Genomic DNA, 24,568 nt, shown 5'->3' with positions numbered 1-24,568 from the left:
AACAGACACAAGTCTAATCCCCTACTACCTGGTAGGTGATGAATGGATCCGCCTGCCTGGTTCCCTGAAGCATATCACTGTAGGACCAGCAGGGATCTGGGGTGTCAACAAAGCAGACTTAATCTACAAGTATGTGGCCGGTAACTGGGTGCAAGCTGCAGGTTAGTGGAGAGCATTACTCAATATTTATCCAGAGGACACCTGCTTCTTAGCCTTCCTGATATCTTCAGGGTGTTGAAAAAATGATGAAGTCATTTGGCAGAATTCACAGATACGTGCTCCCGCTTGCTCGTCTGTCCATCTGTCTTTGTTGTCTTCAGGCCTTCTGAAGCAGGTGGATGCTGGAGTTTATTGTTGGACGATACTCCATACTGTCGGACTCGCACAAGGGACCAGACACCCCTTCCATGGACAAGAGTGCCAGGAAGTGTGAAGAACTACAGTTGTGGACCCTTTGGCTGCTGGGCAGTCAACAAGAATGATGTTATCTACTTAATGAGTGTAAGATCTGGGAATGAGTGTGAGAGCTGAGAGTAGTAGAGGATGGAGAGTGTCAGTTATTTTAAATCTGTTTCATATTATAACTGTTGAAATTGTCCTAAAACCCTGATTGAATCTGTTTGTTTCCAGCTGAATCAAGACTGCCTAAACAACGGGTGGAGTCCCATTGACAGCAAGCTTTTGTGATTGAGGTGGAAACTGATGGTAGTGGGGTCAACTTTTGGTGTGATGTTTAAACTAGGTAAGGTTGTGTTAGGTTCTGAACAAGTAAAAACTCACGAAAAGCTCAAACTAAATTAATTCACCCACTGGTCCTCCCACTAGCCGGAATCAACTCCTTGCACATCTAGACAGCCAATACATCTCTGTTGCTAGTCAATAACTTGTTTGGTTCCTCTCACTGGTGTAGTCATGGCCCCGCTTGACGCTAAAACCTTTGTGGTCTGTTCCTTCTCACTCTATCTGACCTGTGACCTGGACCGAATTCCTCTCCCCTCCTTAATCCACGCCTGTCCTCCCTTATCCGTGACTGAAACCAGACATTTGCCCTGTGCTTCACCCCTTAGGATCCATGAGATTCAACAATAACATGTTTGGACAGAATGTAAACTTTCTTCATTCCCATGTCTCAGTCAACAACTTTCCAAACGCCTACAGTACCAGTCAAAAGTTAGGACACATCTACTCATTCAAGGGTTTTTCTTTAGTTTAACTATTTTCTACAATGTAGAATAATAGTGAAGACATCAAAACTGTGAAATGACACATATGGAATCGTGTAGTTGCCAAAAAAGTGTTAAACAAATCAAAATATATTTAATATTTTAGATTCTTCAAAGTAGTATCACAGAGTGATCCAAGATGGCAACCCGCCTCACACAATGTGATACGGATCCGCTATTGTTTTTTGACCTTACAGCTAGAACCTCCATCAGAAGCTAGCCATCAGATGCTAATCAGCTAATTAGCTACTAGCTAGTTAGTCATTGTTAGCCACTGCTAGCGGCCTTTACCTCTAGCTCAGACACCAGCCGCTTTTACCCTGGATAATACCCGCCAGTCTGCTCAGTGCGATATCAACCCTGAGAATGTTGGACTGCTTTTCTCCACCATTACTCCAGATTACTCCATTACTGGACCATTACTCCAGATCACCACAGCTAGCTAGCTGCTACCGACTGGCCCAGCCCCGAAGCTAGCCTTTGAGCCAAGCCCATCTCCCGGCCTGCCCAGTAGACCCTATGATCACTCGGCTACACAGCTGATGCCCCCCGGACTCTTCACTAGCATGACTAGAAGCCACTACATCGCTGGATTCCTGCCGTAAGCTCTGAACCTTCTGCTAGCCCTGGCCTGCTAACCTTTATGAACGCCGTGTCTCCCGCTTGCTAGCGTAGTAACGACTTCCCTGTTTCATTTATTGCTGTTCACTGGACCCTATGATGCCTGGTTCCATAGCTGATGCCTGCTGGACTGTTCATTAATCACAGTACTCCATTTTGTTTATCTTTCGAACTCAGACTTCGAACTCAGGCCCTGTGTGTAGTTAACTGACCCTCTCTGCCCATTCATCGCCATTTTACCTGTTGTTGTTGTCTTAGCTGATTAGCTGTTGCTGTCTTGCCCGTTGTTGTCTTAGCTAGCTCTCCCAATCAACAACTGTGATTGCTTTATGCCTCGCTTTATGTCTCTCTCTAATGTCAATATGGCTTATATACTGTTGTTTAGGGTAGTTATCATTGTTTTATTTTACTGCGGAGCCCCTAGCCCCACTCAACATGCCTCAGATACCGCTTTTCCCCCCACAAATGGGGTGACCTCAACTAGCATATCTAGCACCTCCAGAGATGCAACCTCTCTTATTGTCACTCAATGCCTAGGTTTACCTCCACTGTACCCGCACCCTACCAAACCCCTGTCTGTACATTATGCCCTGAATATTTTCTACCATGCCCATAAATCTGCTCCTTTTATTCTCTGTCCCCAATGCAATAGACAACCATATTTGATAGCCTTTAGATGTAAATCAAATATAGCCCTTCTTACATCAGCTGATATCTCAAAGTGCTGTACAGAAACTCATTCTAAAATCCCAAACAGCAAGCAATGCAGGTGTAGAAGCAAAACCTAGGAAGAAACCTAGAGAGGAACCAGGCTATGAGGGGTGGCCAGTCCTCTTCTGGCTGTGCCGGCTGGAGGTTATAACAGAACACGGCCAAGATGTTCAAATGTTCATAAATGACAAGCATGGTCAAATAATAATAATCACAGTAGGTGTAGAGGGGGCAACAGGTCAGCACCTCAGGAGTAAATGTCAGTTGGCTTTTCATAGCCGATCATTGAGAGTATCTCTACCGGTCCTGCTGTCTCTTGAGAGTTGAAAACAGCAGTTCTGGGGCAGGTAGCACGTCCAGTGAACAGGTCAGGGTTCCATAGCCGCAGGCAGATCAGTTGAAACTGGAGCAGCAGCACGGCCAGGTGGACTGGGGACAGCAAGGAGTCATCATGCCAGGTTGTCCTGAGGCATGGTCCTAGGCCGAATGATATAGGCCGATAGTTTTTAATATTTTCTGGGTCAGACGTGGATAACAATATCCCTATACTCTCTACACACGCCCGTTTTAGACTTAGCCAGCACCCTTTCCAGATGAGCCTTTACGTCGGTTGCCCTACCCCCTGGTAATCAGTGTATGATCGCTGGATAATTATTTTTACGTTTAATACCGTGGGTAATGGAGTCGCCAATGACTAGGGGTTTCAATTTGTCAGAGCTAATGGTGGCACAGACGCTGTTTCATCCTTTCCTACACTTAAATGACCCTTGCCTAACGATTGCGTCTGAAGCTTTGCTTGCAGCACGGCTATCCTCAACATAAACCGATCGTTCTGTATATTATGAGTACAGCGACAGCAATTATAAGGTTTAATGTTAATGTTACTACTTTGCTTCGGCTGGTAGTGGTCCTGTAGAACCATGTCCAGATAAAGCGTCCGGGGTGAAAAAGTTGAGCGAGGGAAAAATTTAAATATAAAACGTTAGCAACACACCTGATACCAATAATGAATGTTTCACTAAGATCCTAAATCTGAGTGGGGTGTGTTGGATTGGGGATCTACAGCGTCATGGAACCCTAGAGGCAGGACAGGGTGAACCAGCTATATTGTGTGCAAGTAAAAATAACTCTATAGTACTATTAGGCCTATGATATGAATCATATGGAGGTTATACTGTTACTGTTAATGTGTAGGTGTATGTGTGTTTTCATTCAACTTTTGTTTTCCAAACCTTTCCCTTGAGAAATAAAAGAAAGATGGGAAGGAAGTTGTGTTAGGGAGAGAACTGAGTTATTGACTAGACTGGTGGGGGTCGGCGTGGAGGTGGCTCGGGTTGGCTTGGCGGTCTGGCTGAAGTTTGATATAGAGTGATGTCTTAAAGACAATCCAAAGTTGTTTTGTAAGAGTTGTTCATAAGTCAGACTATTGGTTCAAGGTGCAACACAACATTGAGTATTGAATTATCATGGATCTAGTTCTGTCTTATCAATCACTTTAACATATTTAATCATCTCTTACCTGGCTTGATGACTGTGAGCATTTTTGCCTACTTTCTGTTGTTCTAAACAGAGATGGCTAGAAGGGCCATGGATCTTATTAGATTGTGTAGAAATGCAGGATATGTGCTTTAGGTGCCCCAAGAACGGGAGGGCCCCCAGACCCAAGTTATGTCCCCCTATGCAAAGTAATGCTGGGTGATTTAAAAAGTCATAGTCAATCGATAAATAATACAATAATACTCTTAGCAAAATGTTTTATTTCAAATTTACAATTTGTAGAATCTATGAGAATAGAAGTGTTCAGAACTTTTGTAAAACATCACAGCACAGTTGAAAAACACAGTGCATTGGGAAAGTATTCAGACCACATTTTGTTACGTTACAGCCTTATTCAAAAATGTATGAAATATTTTTTTCCCCTCATCAATCTACACACATTACCCCATAATGACAAAGCAAAACAGTTTTTTTGAAATGTTTACAAATGTATTAAATGTATAAAAATCTTAAATTTCACATTTACATAAGTATTCAGACCCTTTACGCAGTACTTATTTTAAGCACCTGGAAGCGATTACAGCCTCGAGTCTTCTTGGGTATGATGCTACAAGCTTGGCACACCTGTATTTGGGGAGTTTCTCCCGTTCTTCTCTGCAGATCCTCTCAAGCTCTGTCAGGTTGGATGGGGAACATCGCTGGATGGGCAGCATCGCTGCACAGACATTTTCAGGTCTCTCCAGAGATGTTTGATCGGGTTCATGTCCCGGTTCTGGCTGGGCCACTCAAGGACATTCAGAGACTTGTCCTGAAGCCACATTTGCGTTGTCTTCACTGTGGGCTTAAGGTTGTTGTCCTGTTGGAAGGTGAACCTTGTGGTAGGAGAATCAGAATTAGCTAAGTTACATAGATAATTAAGATGTCTTATCTGCGTAATATGCTTATATGACTGAACTGTTGAACTCTTGTTATTAGAATGTCTCCATTTGGACTCTGGTGTTGGCAGCTGCATATGGGCCTCAGTCACCTGGGGCCCAGAGAGGGGAGAAGTCAGGCTTGTCTATCACATGTCCCTGTGCAGAATATCAGAAAGAGGATAGGGAAAAGGAGGTCAGAAGGGAACATTGTTTCCATATGTGAATATATGTCTTCACCTATTGAAAAACATGTTAAGGAATGGCTTGAGTAATGGGGAACAAATCACTTGTCTCCACAGTGTCTTTGCCTCAGTCACCCCCTCCTTTTATCAAGGTGGAGACTAAGTAACGAAATATGTCATTTTGTGTTCTTAGTACTGAACTAAACAACAACTTATTTTTACTGGAGGCCAAGTCCCGGTACAGGATGTGTGGGGTTGGTGTTTGGAACCATTGTACGTCATCGCCGAGGTTGCATCTATCTTGAGATAGCCTCTGGGTTATGTTCTCACTCCACTCAGTTGGCTCTCACTCTATTCACTTTTGTGTGGGTATTGCGACCATCTCCCTTATCGATAAGTTATTTAAAAAAAAAGTTAATATCCTGATTAGGGATTGACCTTGTCTCTCCTCATTATTCACCACATTATTTGGCGACGAGGATGGGATCTGTAACTTCATTTGTTGATCGCTCCTGAATACCTTGGTAAACTGTGCACAGGGGATCCCCAAATTGGGATATCAGGGGAGCCGCACTCCTGAAGGAGCAGCTGGACTGCCTAATATCTGAGAGGAAGCGGGCACGAGTGGATACCAGATCCCAAACTATTGAGAAAGGGGAGCAAGATGATCCACCAATAGAAAAATACATAAAAAGGAGTCCCTGTTGAGGGTACGCTCAAGATCGGGGACTTCCCTAAGAAGCCACAGCTGAGGTAACTAACAGGACTGAGTTGAGTTGATAAAATTGTGAGGCAGTGAGGGGAGTGAGGCAGACTCCAGCCATGATTGTTAACTAGCCAGTTGAGGGCAACCGATGCCCCTGTTGAGGGCACGCTCAAGAGTGGGGACTTCCCTGAGGTGAGGGACCAGAGCCAATGGAGTCTGTGTGTCACTTTGTGAGTTTGAGGGAGACACTGGCCTGACGAAACCTAAGTACACTTGAATAGTGTTGTCACATGTCATTGTGAGTATTTTGTAATACCTGGCACTTCACCAGAAGTAGAGGTTAGAAAATACAAGGTTAGATTGGATTTTGGGACCGTGTTACACAATTAGATAGGAGGCACGGGTATTCTGTGGGAAGTTTTGCATATCTGGATGGATATAAGATCATCTATACTACAGTGATCAGCAGTAGGCGATATCTCCGTGTGGAGATAACACCCTGTTCTGGGGCCACTAATTAGGCAATATTTTAATGGAGATAGGAATTTCCCTGTTCATATGGATAAATATAAAATCCTAAACAGCATTTGTCTACCCCTATGTTTGTGTGTCTGTGTTATCTGTGAGTGTGTGAATGATTTGATTTGATGGAGCAGGAGCCAGGGGAGGGTAGCGGTATAAAATGTGTTATACTCAGTCTGGTACTGTCACACCCTGACCATAGTTTACTTTGTATGTTTCTATGTTTTGTTTGGTCAGGGTGTGATCTGAGTGGGCATTCTATGTTGGATGTCTAGTTGGTCTGTTTCTGTGTTTGGCCTGATATGGTTCTCAATCAGAGGCAGGTCGTTGTCTCTGATTGGGAACCATACCTCTACAGAGACATCATGAGAACCACTGCAGCCGTCATACTGGTCCTCTGTCTGTCAGTCATGGTAAGTTACCATCATCTGAAACATGATTTGACAGGCAGCTCTACATTAAACTTCAAATTGATCATCAAGTTGACTCCATTTCATCCTCCTTTTTGCTGGTTTACTTTACTCATGTGTCTTTGATCTGGTGTCTCCATAGCCTGGGACTGTCAGCCTAGAGTGGATATCAAGAATCTGATGCAGATCGATGCAGGACTGGGGCAAGTGGTTGCAACGAACACAAGTCAAATCCCCTACTACCTGGTAGGTAATGAATGGATCCGCCTGCCTGGTTCCCTGAAGCATATCACTGTAGGACCAGCAGGGATCTGGGGTGTCATTTTTGCCCCACTGTGCCCGGTAACTGGGTTAAATTTACAAGTAAGTGGAGACCATTCCTCAATTATGAATCCAGCGAACACCTGCTTCTTAGCTTTCCTGATGCCATTGTAAGTCATTTGACTGTACTCTAGTTGCAGACCCTTTGCATGCTGGGCAGTCAACAAGAATGATATCTACTTAATGAGTAAGATCTGGGAAAGAGTGAGAGCTGGAGTAGAGTAATAGAGGATAGAGAGTGTCATTTATTTTAAAACTGTATTATAACTGTTGCAATTGTCCTAAACACCTGATTGAATCTGTTTGTTTCCAGCTGAATCAAGACTGTCAAAACAACGGGTGGAGTCACATAGTTGTGGTCAACTCTGCAGGTAATGTTTCTACCAGGTAAGGTTACTACTGAACTATGTGTATGGTTCCACCCTTTTACCTTTATTTAACTAGGCAAGTCAGTTAAGAACAAATTCTTATTTTCAATGACGGCCTAGGAACAGTGGGTTAACTGCCTGTTCAGGGGCAGAACGACAGATTTGTACCTTGTCAGCTCAGGGATTTGAACTTGCAACCTTCCAGTTACTAGTCCAATGCTCTAACCACTAACCCTTTCACCCCTCAACATTATTAACTTGAAAATGACTTGTAATGATAACTAACAATAATAATGATATACCTTTATGAATAACTCTGGTCCTTACAGTACATGCTTTGTGAAGCTCTTTAAAGAAACATTTAAATAGATACATAAATAAAATCAGATCTAAACATATAACAGACTTATAAAGAAATGTGTAGACAGTGTAAGGTAAAAGTTGGATGTTATTTAAAGCTACAGTTTGGGATAAAAACAAGTACACAGAGACCCCACCACTTGTTTTGGTTAACAGCTGAGGAATGTAGCTAGAGAAATATAACCACAAATGTATACATGGTGTCACCTTCGTCGTATGAATCAGACCAAGGCGCAGCGTGGTATGCTTGCATTCATTCATTTATAAAAAGAATGACCACTGAACAAACGAATAAAACGAACCGTGAAGCTAATATGAATAGTGCAGACAGGCAACTAAACATAGAACAAGAACCCACATACACCAAAGGGGAAATGGCTACCTAAATATGATCCCCAATCAGAGACAATGATAAACCGATGCCTCTCATTGGGAACCATATCAGGCCACCATAAACATACAAATACCTAGACCTACAAAACCCCTAGACAATACAAAAACAATACAAAAACTAGTTTATCAGTTAGGTAGCAGGGCAGCAGCAGTTAGGTAGCGGGGCAGCAGCAGTTAGGTAGCGGGGCAGCAGCAGTTAGGAAAGGGGGTCTTTCACCTTACTATAAATTGTCTGTCTTTACTTAACCGTTAGTGAGGAACCAGAAAAGCCTGTCTGGGTCCAGCCTCCCATCAACTCTTTCTTATCCAGGTGGAACAGGAAGCCATCATGGCTTTTAAAGCTGTGTGCAGGGCTATTAAAGCCGAAGCCCTGCAAGGAGACGATTGAAGTCTGGTGTAAACCTCAACTTATACTGTAGATCTACTGAGACATCATGAGAGCCACTGCAGCCGACCTATTGGTCCTCTGTCTCCTGGCCGTCAGTCACGATAAGTTACAATCTGAAACATGCTTGATCATCTTGGAATTGAGGAAGTTTGCTCCATAATTTCATCCTCCATTTTATTGGTGCAATCTACTCATATGTCTTTGTCGCCACAGCATGGTGCTGTCACGAGGCAGTGGACATCAAGAATATGATACAGATTGATGCAGGACTGGGGCAAGTGGTTGCAACTGACAAAAGTAAAATTTCCTACTACCTGGTAGATGATAAATGGATCTGCCTGTCGGGTTCCCTGAAGCATATTACTGAAGGTTATTTCACTAGGCAAGTCAGTTAAGAATATTTCTTATTTACAATGACGGCCAAACCTGGACTAATTGTGCACCACCCTATGGTACTCTCAATCATGGCCCGATTTAATACAGTGGATTTGAACCAGGAACTGTAGTGATGCCTCTTGCATTGAGATGTCATGCCTTAGACCGCTGTGCCACTCGGAGCCTAGTATGGAGAGTGTCAGTTATTTTAAAACTGTTTCATATTATAGCTGTTGAAATTGTCCTAAAACCCTGATTGAATCTGTTTGTTTCAGCTTAATCAAGACTGCCAAAACAACAGGTGGAGTCACATTTATGGCAAGCTTTCTATGATTGAGGTGGAAACTGATGGTAGTGGGTCGTTGTCCTGTTGAAAACAAATGATAGTCCCACTAAGCGTCAACCCAGATGAGATGGTGTATTGCTACAGAATACTGTGGTAGCCATGCTGGTTAAGTGTTCCTTGAATTCTAAATACATCACAGACATTGTCACCAGCAAAGCACCCCACACCATCACACCTCCTCCTCCATGCTTCACTCTGCGTCTCACAAAGACATGGCGGTTGGAACCAAAAATCTCAAATTTGGACTCTTTAGACCAAAGGACAGATTTCTACCGGTCTAATGTCCGTTGCTTGTATTTCTTGGCCCAAGCAAGTCTCTTCTTCTTATTGGTGTCCTTTAGCAGTGGTTTCTTTGCAGCAATTTGACTATGAAGGCCTGACTCACGCAGTCTCTTCTGAACAGTTGATGTTGAGATGTCTGTTACTTGAACTCGTGAAGCAATTATTTGGGCTGCAATCCCTGAGGCTGGTAACTCTAATGAACTTATCTTCTGCAGCAGAGGTAACTGATCTTCATGTCTTAAAGTAATGATGGACTGTCGTTTCTTTTTGCTTATTTGAGCTGTTCTTGCCTTAATTAACATGAAATTGGTATTTTCCAAATAGGGCTATCTTCTGTATACCACTTCTTACCTTGTCACAACACAACTGATTGGCTCAAACACATTAAGAAGAAAATACATTTTACTTTACTGTACTCTACTTTTGGTCATGTAGTGTAAGTTTTTAAAGAAAATAACAATTGAAATAAAAAAATTACTTAAGTTACAAAATTGAAAATACATTTGTCCTCCAATGAGGGGGGTGGTAGGGGTAAAAAATGTGTTACACTCAGTCTGGTACAATGTAAACATTACATGGGTCCTCCTATAACACCGAGCAACCTTAGCAATCAAACAGCTCTATAAATACGCCACCTGCCAAATACAGTAGGTGAGAGAAATAAGCTTGTGTGTGTATAGAACATTTCTGGGATCTTGTATTTCAGCTCATAAAACTTATGATCAACACTTTGCATGTTGCGTTTCATATTTTTTTTCAGTGTGTCTGTGTATGGGAGAGGGTGGGGTTATATCCTCTTAACTTTTTATTGGAACAGGTTGTTTGTCAAATATAAATAGCTCATTAATAATTATGTCATGGGGGTTGAAAGGTGTTTGCAGGGCTTTATAAGAGGGACAAGTCTGTGTTCAACCAAACTGCAACCAAACTTATACCGTCACTCTACAGAGACATCATGAGAACCACTGCAGCCGTCCTATTGGTCCTCTGTCTTCTGACCATCAGTCATGGTAAGTTACCATCATCTGAAAAATATTTTTATAGGCAGCTCTACACTAAACTTGGAATTGATCATCAAGTTGGCTCCATGATTTCATCCCCCTTTTTGTTGCTGTACTCTACTGATGTGTCTTTGATCTGGTGTCTCCATAGCCTGGGACTGTCAGGAAATAGTGGCTATCAAGAATCTGATGCAGATCGATGCAGGACTGGGGCAAGTGGTTGCTACGGACACAAGTCAAATCCCCTACTACCTGGTAGGTGATAAATGGATCCGCCTGCCTGGTTCCCTGAAGCATATCACTGTAGGACCAGCAGGGATCTGGGGTGTCAGCAACGGAAACCTCATGTTCAAGTATGTGGCCGGTAACTGGGTTCAATTTGCAAGTAAGTGGAGAACATTACTCAATTATGAACCCAGAGAACACCTGCTTCTTAGCTTCTTGATTACCATCAGAGTAAATTATACATGTTAACATTATGCCATTGTAGGTCATTTGGAAGTACCCACAGATGCATACTCCTTGTTTTCTTGTCTGTCTCTGTCTTTGTGGTCTTCAGCCAGTGTAAAGCAGCTGGATGCTGGGGGACCAGTTTGTTGTGGTGGCCAACATGGACTATGTTCCAGGGTGTCTTTCAAGAAGTGCCTCACTTGGCTTCATGGGTGCTGACTCATCCCTTCGAGGGATAATGTTGCCAGGAGCTGTGAAGTATTCTAGTTGTGGACATTTTGGGTGCTGGGCAGTCAACAAGAATGATGATATCTACTTAATGAGTGTAAGATCTGGGAAAGAGTGTGAGAGCTGGAGTAGAGTAGTAGAGGACGGAGAGTGTCAGTTATATTAAAACTGTTTCATATTATAACTGTTTAAATTGTCCTAAACACCTGATTGAATCTGTTGTCCAGTTGAATCAAGACTGCCAAAACAACGGGTGGAGTCACATTGACGGCAAGCTTTCCATGATTGAGGTGGCAACTGATGGTAGTGTCTTTGGGGTCAACTCTGCAGGCCAAGTTTATACCAGGTAAGGTTGCAACTTACATTTGTGTATGGTTCCACCCTTTCACCCTCAACATTATTAACTTAAATAACTTATAATAATAATGATATACCTTTATGAATAACTCTGGTCCTTACAGTACATGCTTTGTGAAGCGCTTTACACAAAAATTAAAACAGATGCATAAATAAAATCTGGTAAATAGAAATCAGATCTAAACTTATAAGACTTATACAGAAATGTGTACACAGTGTACAGTAAAATCAGCAAAGGTTGGGTATCCTTTAAAGCTACAGTTTGGGATTTTAAAAAACTACTTGGCCATCCCACCACTTGTTTTGGTAAACAGATGAGGTATGTAGCTCAAATGTAACCATTCTCAAATTCATACATGGGGCTACGGATTCAATCAATATGGATCCATGAGAAAAAATATATTTTTAAACACATTTTTTTTTAAAAATAACATGATTTAGAAACAATTGAATGAAAACGTACACTTCTGATGCGGTTGTGTTAAGCTCAAGAGTCACAAGTTATATTCTTATAAAATCAATAGCTATATACAATTATTGAAGTCCAAAAATGTTTTATAAACTTTGAACGCAAACCCAACCCTTTCTTCAACACAGAGACGGCATCACAGCCAGTAAACCAGAGGGCACTGGATGGAGCAATATCCCAATGTACTTGCCAATGAAGCACGTGACCTACGACCTGGGCCGTCTTTGGGTCATCTCCAAGTCTGGAGTCACCATGGTGTGCACACATTAGCCTCTCCTCTGCATCTGAAGGACGTTCGGGATCTGACAAGCTCACTTGCTAACTCATTGATGATCTCTGCCTGGAACAATCTCAATTCTCAACATTAATTCACAAGAATCCTTCATTTTAAAACCTATTGCTCTAACTATATTGTCAGTACTTTATCTCTATCAATAGTAAACACTGATCTTAATGATATTATAAAGAATTTATCAATGATGTTTTCTTACACAATTTGACAAGCAACAGCGTTATAAAAGTGTAATATTGATCAACACTTCAATTGAGCTTTGCCATGGCTGCTATTTGATCGAAGTGTAAACTTGGGCATGGTCACGATCCACATGGGTTTTGCTGTGCTTCAGAGGTCATCAATAGGATTGAATGGAATCCTTGTCATTATATAATCATTTCCTGCAAATAAAGCATTAATTTTGAAACTCATTTCAGTGTGTTTGAAATCATATTGAACAGGGGGATTTAAGGTTGCTCTGCAAAGATCCAGTTAAAGATCTGTTTTGTGAATCTTCTTACTTATAAAGTGAAATATGACTAGAGTGCTACAGTACTACAGTGTGCAGGAACTGGTGAACCTTTAGTTCCCTGATGCATAGTTTGATTGACAGCTGTCCTATTGGTGTCAGGTACATATTTGACAACACCTTTTACAGTGTGCTCTATTAAATATGTGTAACTACCCACTAATCACGACATTACTCTTTGAGGCAAATGTGTAATTTATTATTAACAAATGACTAGTTGCCTAGAATGTAAACATATTGTGGAAACTCTTTGCAGACCGTATTGCTCTGTAAATAGCCTGACTACCCCCAGCAGAGGGGACACCTGCATAGAACTTCACAAACACTAAAATATCAATCTGGGACATTTGCTGCTGCTCCATGATCATTTCAATACACCAGAGTTATAAAGCCTTCACTCTTAAAGAAAAGGTGCTACAGTATGTGGCGCCTTAAAGTGTTCATCAAATCAAATGTTATTGGTCACTTCCACATGGTTAGCAGATGTTATTGCAAGTGGAGCGAAATGCTTGTGTTTCTAGTTCTGACAGTGCAGCAATATCTAACAGGTATTAACTAACAATTCCACAACAGATACCTAATACACACAAATCTAAGTTAAGGAATAAGAATATATAATTAAGTATATGGATGAGCACCTGTCCTCGTTATTGTCTCCACCGTCTCCAGGTGTTGCTTGTTTTCCCCAGTGTATTTATCCCTGTGTTTCCTGTCTCTCTGTGCCAGTTCGTCTTGTACGTCCAAGCCTACCAGCGGTTTTCCCGGTTTCCTGCTTGGCCTTTCTCCTTTTGCTAGTCCTCCAGGTTCTGACCCTTGCTTGTTTCTGGACTCCAAGCCTGCCTGCCTGCCTGACCCTTCTGCCTGTCCTGACCTTGAGCCTGCCTGCCCTTCGGTACATCCGGAACACTGAACTGGTTTTGACCTTTTGCCTGTCCTCGACCATTCTCTTGCCTACTCCCTTTGGATTTATTAAACATCTTAAACTCCAACCATCTGCCTCCTGTGTCTGCATCTGGGTCTCGCCAGGTGTAAGATAACATTATGACAGGCTATATATAATTTCACCACCTCAGTGCATTAGTTATGGGGGCTCCCGAGTGGCGCAGCGGTCTAAGGCACTGCATCTTAGTGCTAGAGGTGGCACTATTCCAGGTTGTATCACAACAGGCAGTGATTGAGAGTCCTGTAGGGCGGTGCACAATTGTCCCAGGGTCGTCCGGGTAGGCCATCATTGTAAATAAGAATTTGTTCTTAACTTACTTGCCTTGTTAAATAAAGCTTAAATAAAAATACAAATAATATAAAGTATCCATATGAAGTAGAGTAACTTGTTAAATTACAGTCAGGTGTGAAAGTGACACCATTGTGTAAATACTATAAAAGACTGAGATAACGGGAGATCCAATGAGAGACTGAGATAATGGGAGATCCAATTAGAGACTGAGATAATGGGAGATCCAATGAAAGACTGAGATAATGGGAGATTAAAAAAAAAAAAAAAAAAAAAATATAGATCCAATGAGAGACTGAGATAATGGGAGATCCAATTAGAGACTGAGATAATGGGAGATCCAATGAGAGACTGAGATAATGGGAGATCCCATGAGAGACTGAGATAATGGGAGATCCAATGAAAGACTGAGATAATGGGAGATCCAATGAGAGACTGAGATAATGGGAGATCCAATGAGAGTCTGAGACAATGGGAGATCCAATGAAAGACTGAGATAATGGGAGATCCAATGAGAGACTGAGATAATGGGAGATCCAATGAAATACTGAGATAATGGGAGATCTAATGAGAGTCTGAGATAATGGGAGATCCAATGAGAGTCTGAGATAATGGGAGATCCAATGAGAGTCTGAGATAATGGGAGATCCAATTGTCACGCCTTGGTCTTAGTATTTTGTGTTTTCTTGAATTATTTGTTCAGGCCAGGGTGTGACATGGGGTTATTGTATTTTCGTATTGGGGTTTGTAGTATTTGGGATCGCAGCTGAGTTGGGGAGTTGTATGGGCTTGGCTGCCTGAGGCGGTTCTCAATCAGAGTCAGGTGATTCTCGTTGTCTCTGATTGGGAACCGTATTTAGGTAGCCTGAGTTTCGCTTTGTGTTTCGTGGGTGTCAGGACCCGGTTACGAACCCGGGTCTCCGGAGTGAGAAACAGTCACTTAACCAACTGAGCCACGAATAGTCGGCAGAACCCAGAAGATGAGGCAGACACAGCAGTACTTGAGATGGTGTATTTAATTAAGTAAAAGTGAAATCCTTCAGGAAAACATGTAACTCCACAACCTCAAAAGGAATTCCACAAGAACAAAGGTAATCCTCCAAGACAAAAGGAAAATCCACAAGGTGGTAGGTATAGCATAAAAAGCCTCAAAAGATACTCAAAAATAAATAAACAAGAACAAAAAACAGAATTCCACAAGAGAGTCCACCGGGATCAACAAGAGTTCACAGAATACTAGGGCTGGGTGCTAACATACAAACACAGAGCAAAGAACTGAGGAAAACTAAGGGTTTAAATACAATCAGGGGAAACGAGGCACAGGTGCAAATAATAATGGGGATCAAGGGAAAACAAAAGGTCAAAAAGCACAATGGGGGCATCTAGTGACCAAAAACCGGAACAACCCTGGCCAAATCCTGACAGTGGGTGATTGTTCCTGTCTCTGTTCCTGTCTCTGTGTAGTTTCACCAGATAGGCTGTAATTAGGTTTCACGTTCCGTTTTGTTGTTTTTGTATTTGTATAAGTTATGTTCATGTATTGCGATCCTTCATTAAAGATCATGAGTAACAACCACGCTGCATTTCGGTCCGACTCTCTTTCGACAAACGAAGAACGCCGTTACACCAATGAGATAATTGGAGAGAGGCTGATCTTGCTCTATTCAAAGATGTGGCACAAGCTGCACTTAGCAGAGAGTGTTTGTAGAGACTGGTGGGACTTATTTAACAGAATGTACAGATTGGTTCATCAGATATCGTTTACCAACTGTCCAACTGTTGCCTGCCGTATAGCCACCTGATGCTCCACGACAGCACCATGCCAGCCAGTGTTCTGCATGCCCCAGGTGCCCTGGATTTTTAACAATTTTCGGTACAGACAGGGACGACAGGGAGGGTAGCAGTTGTTCTGCCTCAAGTTCAAGGAGTCATGCCATTTCACTGAAACTTCCCCAGAGATGGTTCCTTAGGCACTGAAGATCTTCCTCTGTGGGCTCTTGGGACAGAGGGTTGTAGTCTTCGGCTCAGTAGATGTCTTCCACTGACTGCACCTGGTTTGGCACGGCTGGCTTCCTCCACTCGCATTACACATCTGTACAGCCGATATTGTGAACTGGCAAAATAGGCTGCATGGCTAAACTCACGAGGTCCACGGAGGCATTTGCATGTGATAGAGAGAATCCTCAGGCCACCTATAGAGAAATGACAAGAGGAAGGATGTTACGTGTCACATGCCTTTCAATGCATGACTGTGAACACCTTGAAATGCATTTGTTGTAAGAAATGTGCTATATCAATAAAGTTTGATTTGACTGATGACATTACAGCTGTAGATGTTACGGTTTTCTTCCGTTGAAGGAGAGTCGGACCAAAATGTAGCGTGGTTAATTCGATACATCTTTAATAAACAAAAAACACGAACAATACAAAAACAACAAACGGAATGTGAAAACCTATACAGCCTATCTGGTGACAACTAACACAGAGACAGGAACAATCACCCACAAAACACTCAAAGAATATGGCTGCCTAAATATGGTTCCCAATCAGAGACAACGATAATCACCTGACTCTGATTGAGAACCGCCTCAGGCAGCCATAGACTATGCTAGACACCCCACAAAAACCCCATGACAAAAACGCGCCACAATAACCCATGTCACACCCTGGCCTGACCAAATAAATGAAGACAAACATACATTACTTCGACCAGGGCGTGACAGTAGAATATTTAATAAACTGTCATTTTCACGAATGCAGTTTTTCTATAAACGTTTAATTGATAACTAGGGATTTTATTACTACATGTTATTACTACATTACTACATGTCAATCATATAGTGGGAAGGATCCTATAAATCCATCACCCTACTGGTAACTGTAGTTGATATTTAAACTAAACGTAGTCAGAGATGCTGTATATAATGATGAGACAATCTTTACTCCGTCCTAACAATCAGAGTCCAAAAGGCGGGAAGGCAGGCTGTCTGCTTATCGTTGTATCCTTGTGTGGACAGGGTGTTGTCTTTTATAACCAATTCCGTCTCTGAGGCTGTTATTCATCTGAGAGATAGTGTGATGGTGTCTGTTAAAACAGTCATCGTAACACCTTATATGGATAATCCCAAGTAGATGGTTTGTAGATGGTCAATAACTTTCAACAACATTTCAACTAACCATCCACTAACACTAGTCTGAACCTTACCCTAACCCTTATTCTAACCCTAACTGTAACCTTAACAACAGTTGCTTAACAACAGTTTGTTGATTGTATGATCATCTACATGGGACTATCTAAATAAAGTGTGACCACATTCCCCTTTATGCCTTGATTAACACCATGTTATTATCTCTCATATTGAACTGAACAGAAATATAAACGCAACATGCAACAATTTCAATTTTTTAACTCAGTTGCAGTTCATATAATGAAATCAGTCAATTTAAATAAATGAATTAGGCTCTAATCTATGGATTTCACATGACTGGGGATACAGATGATGCATCAGTTGGTCACAGATGCTTTAAAAAAGAGTGTGGATCAGAAAACCAGTATCTGCTGTGCAGTGACACATCTCCTTCGAATAGAGTTGATCAGGTTGTTGATTGTGTCCTGAATGTTGTCTCATTCCTCTTCAATGTCTTATCGAAATTCCTGGATATTGGCTGGAACTGGACCCCGCTGTTGTACACGTTGATCCAGAGCATCCCAAACATGCTCAATGTGTGACATGTCTGGTGATTATGCAGGCCATGTAAGAACTGGGACATTTTCAGCTTCCAGGAATTGTGTACAGATATTTGCGACATGGGGCCGTGCATTATCATGCTTAAACTTGAGGAGATGGCGGCAGATGAATGTCACGACAATGGTCCTCAGGATCTCGTCACGGTGTCTCTGTGCATTCAAATGGCCATCGATAACATGGAATTGTGCTCGTTGTCTGTAGCTTATGTCTGCACATGCCATAACTCCACCGCCACCATTGGGCACTCTGTTCACAACGTTGACATCAGCCAACCACTCGCCCACACGACAGCGTACACGTGGTCATACTGCAAAATTCTCAATAACGACGTTGGACGTGGATTATGGTAGAGAAAATAACATTAAATTCTCTGGCAACAGCTCTGGTGGACATTCCTGCAGCCAGCATGCCAATTGCACACTACCTCAAAACTTGAGACATTTGTGGCATTGTTATGTTACAAAACTGCACATTTTAGAGTGGCCTTTTATTGTCCTAAGCACAAGATGCACATGTGTAATGGTCATGCTGTTTAAACAGCTTCTTGACATGCCACACCTGTCAGGTGGATGGATTATCTTGGCAAAGGAGAAAGTCTTACTAACAGGGATGTAAACACATGTGTGTGCAAAATTTGAGCAAAATAATTTCACAAACTTGTTGCGTTTATCATTTTTGTTCAGTTTGGAACAGGTTGTTTGTCAAATATAAATAGCTCATTAATAATGATTTGATGAGGGTTGAAAGGTGTTTGCAGGGCTATATATATGAGGGGACAAAGTCTGTGTTCAACCAAACTTATACTGGAGATCTACAGAGACATCATGAGAGCAACTGCAGCCGTCCTATTGGTCCTCTGTCTCCTGACCATCAGTCACGGTAAGTTACCATCATCTGAAACATGCTTGATCAACTTGGAATTGATCATGAAGTTGGCTCCATGATTTCATCCCCCTTTTTGTTGCTGTACTCTACTGATGTGTCTTTGATCTGGTGTCTCCATAGCCTGGGACTGTCAGGAAATAGTGGCTATCAAGAATCTGATGCAGATCGATGCAGGACTGGGGCAAGTGGTTGCTACGGACACAAGTCAAATCCCCTACTACCTGGTAGGTGATAAATGGATCCGCCTGCCTGGTTCCCTGAAGCATATCACTGTAGGACCAGCAGGGATCTGGGGTGTCAGCAACGGAAACCTCATGTTCAAGTATGTGGCCGGTAACTGGGTTCAATTTGCAAGTAAGTGGAGAACATTACTCAATTATGAACCCAGAGAACACCTGCTTCTTAGCTTCTTGATTACCATCAGAGTAAATTATACATGTTAACATTATGCCATTGTAGGTCATTTGGAAGTACTCACAGATGCATACTCCTTGTTTTCTTGTCTGTCTCTGTCTTTGTGGTCTTCAGCCGGTGTAAAGCAGCTGGATGCTGGGGGGGATGAGTTTGTTGTGGTGGCCAACATGGACTATGTTCCAGGGTGTCTTTCAAGAAGTGCCTCACTTGGCTTCATGGGTGCTGACTCATCCCTTCGAGGGATAATGTTGCCAGGAGCTGTGAAGTATTCTAGTTGCGGACATTTTGGGTGCTGGGCAGTCAACAAGAATGATGATATCTACTTAATGAGTGTAAGCTCTGGGAAATAGTGTGAGAGCTGGAGTAGAGTAGTAGAGGATAGAGAGTGTCAGTTATTTTAAAACTGTTTCATATTATAACTGTTGAAATTGTCCTAAAACCCTGATTGAATCTGTTTTCCAGTTGAATCAAGACTGCCAAAACAACGGGTGGAGTCACATTGAAGGCAAGCTTTCCATGATTGAGGTGGCAACTGATGGTAGTGTCTTTGGGGTCAACTCTGCAGGCCAAGTTTATACCAGGTAAGGTTGCTACTGAACTATGTGTATGGTTCCACCCTTTCACCCCTCAACATTATTAACTTAAATAACTTATAATAATAATGATATACCTTTATGAATAACTCTGGTCCTTACAGTACATGCTTTGTGAAGCTCTGTACACAAAAATGTAAACAGATGCATAAATAAAATCTGGTAAATAGAAATCAGATCTAAACGTATAAGACTTAAAGAAATGTGCACACAGTGTACAGTAAAATCAGCTAAGGTTGGGTATCCTTTAAAGCTACAGTTTGGGATTTAAAAAAAACAACTTGGCCATCCCACCACTTGTTTTGGTAAACAGATGAGGTATGTAGCTAGAGAAATGTAACCATTCTCAAATTAATACATGGGGCTACAGATTGAATCAATATGGATCCATGAGAAAAATGTATTTTTTTAAACTACACATTTTTTTTAAATTAACATTGTTTAGAAAAAATTGAATGAAAGCTTATATTTTGGCTTCTGAAGAGTCGTACGTTTTTTTTGTGTTTTTTTTTAAGGGGGGGGGGGTCAGCTTAATATTGTGGAAAGATTGTTGCTTCCATCAAAGTAATTGTCTGCATAATTTCCAATCCCCCATATATTTTTGGGGTAAATATATATATCCATACACGCATGCATACATGTACACATACAGTATATACATACATATACCTATATAGACATACATACTTTTTTAAAGGATATACCTTTATTATTATTCCCCGCAAACCCTACCGCCGATCCCCCAATTGGAGTAAACTAATAAACACTTCGGCTTTTACCTTCAATTTATACATCTTATACATGTTTTACATTCACAGTCTATTTTACAATAGTTATTTTTTGTTTGTTTTTAGTCCTTCCTCTATTTCTATTTGTAACTGTGCTATTTCACAAAAGTTCTGAAACCTATATACATTTTACAGACCCCGTAGGTTTTACATGGTTTATCTTGTTATTAGTCCCACCCTTCAGCTTCATTCAACCTCTCCCATCTATCTCTCAACATCATCCATTTTGGATTTCTATTTGCAATATATTTTTCAACTGTGCTGTGATGCTTCACAAAATAATTGAACCTTTCTATTCTCGTAGCTTCTACAGATTGTAAATGAAAAAAATTTTTTTTTGCTAAAATAATAATTATATTATTGATTGATTGACTATGGCTTTTCAAATCACCCAGTATTGCTCTCTGCAGTGTTAGTTCTAGGCAAATGTTGCAATTCTTCAGCCATTCCTGGACCTGTGACCAAAAACGAGCTACATATGGACCATACCAAAAATAAATGATCTAATGACTCTGCCTCCTCACAGCAAAATCAGCAGAGTTGGGAAGATTGTATCCCCCATATAACATTCTATTAGTTGACAGAATTGTGTATAGTAATTTACATTTAAAGATGTGAAGTTTTGAATCCGCCGTTGTTTTGATTCATAAACCATGTGCCATGGAATGGGTACATGGAAAATCTCTTCCCAACTATTTTGCAATTTATATGGCACAGCTGTCCGTTTTTGGTCCTTAAATTAAATTGGTATATGTTTTTATTTATCACACTTTTATTTAACCATTTATGTTCTTTAATACAGGGCCGACATACAAGTTCCTTACTTTTTTCCCCTTCTACTTGCCTCTTCCATTTTTGTGGTAATGCTGCAATTAATTGGTTGTAATTTTGGGTAGAGCAGACATTTCCATATGTCTGTGTTAGCTGCATGTGTGACATAACTCCACTAGTCCTATTTATGATATCATTCACAAAAATTATACCTTTTTTTTTTATTTCTTCAAAAAATAGATTTTTAAAATCAATTAGTATATTTTAATTTAACCACAATATTTGTTGTATTATTTGTTCTGTCTTTTCATGTGGATTAAACTGAAATTGCAACCAACTTTCTAAGGCTTGTTTAAAAAATAAAGATATTTTGGAGATTATTTCCTTTTCAAACAACCGAAAGTGGGCAGGTGTAAAATGAAAAAGGCCCTTCTTGAACATAGGATAAGACATTCCTACCAATTTACTAGAGAACCAGTTTGGATTTAAGTATAACTTTTGTATGACTGATGCCTTTAGTGAGAGGTCTAATGCTTTAATATTTAATAATTTCTGCCCTCCGAATTCATATTCGTTATATAAATAGGCCCTTTTAATTTTATCTGGCTTGCCATTCCAAATATAACATAATATTTTATGTCCATATAATTTAAAAAGCAGGTCACGAGGTGTAGGCAAAACCATAAGAAAATAGGTCAACGGTGATATAACTAAGGAGTTAATCAGGGTGATTTTTCCACCAATAGACAGGTATTTTCCCTTCCATGGTAGCAAGATCTTATCTGTTTTTGCTTAATTTCTATACAAATTTATTGGAGTGAGATCATTTCTTTATTTTGGAATTTGTATACCGATTATGCCCACATCTCCATCAGACCATTTTATTGGTAAACTACAAGGTAATGTAGAATTTGCATTTTTTTGTGATCCACTATATTACATAGTACACTAATTTGGTTTTAATCCAGAGAACATAGCAAAAGTATCTAGATCCTCTATGAGGCCGTGGAAAGACTAATTGTGGTTTTAAAAGAAAACATGAATCATCAGCGTACAATGACACCTTAGTTTTTAAGCCACGGATTTCTAATCCCTTAATATTATTGTTTGATCTAATCTTAACAGCTAACATTTCAATGGCAATAATAAATAGATATGCCGATAGTAGACAACCTTGTTTTACTCCTCTAGATAGTTAAAAACTTTCTGAGATGTAGCCATTATTTACTATTTTACAGCTAGGCTTACTATACATAACTTTAACCCATTTTATAAGAGATTCCCCAAAATTGAAATATTCTAGGCATTTATATATAAACTCCAGTCGTACTTCATCAAAAGCCTTCTCAAAATCAGCTATGAAAACCAGACCTGGTGTCCCAGATATTTCATAGTATTCTGTTGCTTCCAGTACTTGTCTTATATTATCTCCAATGTATCGTCCATGTAAAAAAAAACTGTCTGATTAGGATGAATAATATCTGACAATACTTTTTAAATTCTATGCGCCAAGCATTTGCTAGTATTTTTGCATCACAACACTGAAGTGTAAGAGGTCTCCAATTTTTTTAACGGACTGAATCTTTATATATACCACTTGGGTCCTGTTTCAGTAATAATGATATCAGACCTTGTTGCGTGTCTGATACCATTTATATAGGAGTGGTTAAAACATGCTAATAATGGTCCTTTGACTATATCAAAAATATAATTGTATACTTCCACTGGTATGCCATCCAGCCCTGAACCTTTCCCATCCTTAAAGGCCCCAATTGCATCAAGCAGTTCCTCCTCTGTAATTTGTCCTTCACATGAATCTTTCTGAACAGATATTAATTTTTCATTATTATTATTTAAAAAATCCATACAATTAATTTCAGTTAATGGAGATGGAGGAGCCTGAAACGAAAACATATTCTTAAAGTACTTTACTTCCTCTTTCAAAATATAATTTGGGGAATCATGCGTGACTCCATCATTTGTAACAATTTTTAATAAAAACATGTTGGTAGCATTTCTATATTGAAGATTGAAAAATAATTTGGTGAATTTTTCCCCATATTCCATCCAGTTCGCTTTATTTTTATAATATATTACACTGGATCTTTCTTGAAGAGTCATAAGTAATATTCTTAAAAAATCAATGGCTATATTTAATTATTAAAGTCCAATTTTTTTTATTAACTTTGAATGCAAACCCCACCCCTTTCTTCAACACAGAGACGGCATCACAGCCAGTAAACCAGAGGGCACTGGATGGAGCAATATCCCAATGTACATGCCAATGAAGCACGTGACCTACGACCTGGGCCGTCTTTGGGTCGTCTCCAATTCTGGCTTCACCATGGTGTGCACACATTAGCCTCTCCTCTGCATCTGAAGGACGTTCGGGATCTGACAAGCTCACTTGCTAACTCATTGATGATCTCTCTGTCTGGAACAATCTCAATTCTCAACATTAATTCACAAGAATCCTTCATTCTAAAACCTATTGCTCTAACTATATTGTCAGTACTTTATCTCTATCAATAGTAAACACTGATCTTGATATAAATAATTGATCAATTATGTTTTCTTACACAATTTGACAAGCAACAGCGTTATACAAGTGTAATATTGATTAACACTTCAATTGAGCTTTGCCATGGCTGCTATTTGATCGTAGTGTAAACTTGGGCATGGTCACGATCCACATGGGTTTTGCTGTGCTTCAGAGGTCATCAATAGGATTGAATGGAATCCTTGTCATTATATAATCATTTCCTGCAAATAAAGCATTAATTTTGAAACTCATTTCAGTGTGTTTGAAATCATATTGAACAGGGGGATTTAAGGTTGCTCTGCAAAGATCCAGTTAAAGATCTGTTTTGTGAATCTTCTTACTTATAAAGTGAAATATGACTAGAGTGCTACAGTACTACAGTGTGCAGGAACTGGTGAACCTTGATTGACAGCTGTCCTATTGGTGTCAGGTACATATTTGACAACACCTTTTACAGTGTGCTCTATTAAATATGTGTAACTACCCACTAATCACGACATTACTCTTTGAGGCAAATGTGTAATTTATTATTAACAAATGACTAGTTGCCTAGAATGTAAACATATTGTGGAAACTCTTTGCAGACCGTATTGCTCTGTAAATAGCCTGACTACCCCCCCCAGCAGAGGGGACACCTGCATAGAACCTGACATGTTCTGAATACG

General features: G+C 40.5%; 2 protein-coding genes and 1 pseudogene across 2 annotated transcripts; all 3 read left to right on the top strand.

The window, feature by feature from the left end:
- The window catches only part of LOC127922898 (fish-egg lectin-like), a 115,286-nt pseudogene extending 104,095 nt beyond the window's left edge, over window positions 1-11,191 (top strand).
- Window positions 11,189-12,832, top strand: LOC127922903 (fish-egg lectin-like). The gene is made up of 3 exons (XM_052506856.1): window positions 11,189-11,398; window positions 11,529-11,647; window positions 12,256-12,832. The coding sequence occupies exons 1-3, from the start codon at window positions 11,201-11,203 to the stop codon at window positions 12,395-12,397; spliced, it is 459 nt and encodes a 152-aa protein (XP_052362816.1). The 5' UTR covers window positions 11,189-11,200; the 3' UTR covers window positions 12,398-12,832.
- Window positions 12,833-18,627: 5,795 nt separating this feature from the next.
- LOC118381352 (fish-egg lectin-like) lies at window positions 18,628-24,154 on the top strand. Its single transcript, XM_052506850.1, has 5 exons — window positions 18,628-18,789; window positions 18,916-19,149; window positions 19,324-19,541; window positions 19,672-19,790; window positions 23,582-24,154. Exons 1-5 carry the CDS (start codon window positions 18,678-18,680, stop codon window positions 23,721-23,723), a joined length of 825 nt encoding a protein of 274 aa, XP_052362810.1. The 5' UTR covers window positions 18,628-18,677; the 3' UTR covers window positions 23,724-24,154.
- Window positions 24,155-24,568: the final 414 nt, after the last annotated feature.

This window comes from Oncorhynchus keta, unplaced genomic scaffold, assembly GCF_023373465.1.
Source record: "Oncorhynchus keta strain PuntledgeMale-10-30-2019 unplaced genomic scaffold, Oket_V2 Un_contig_2759_pilon_pilon, whole genome shotgun sequence".
NCBI lineage: Eukaryota > Metazoa > Chordata > Actinopteri > Salmoniformes > Salmonidae > Oncorhynchus > Oncorhynchus keta.
The sequence above is the reverse complement of the archived record's forward strand: the minus strand, read 5'-3'. Positions and strand labels throughout refer to the sequence as shown.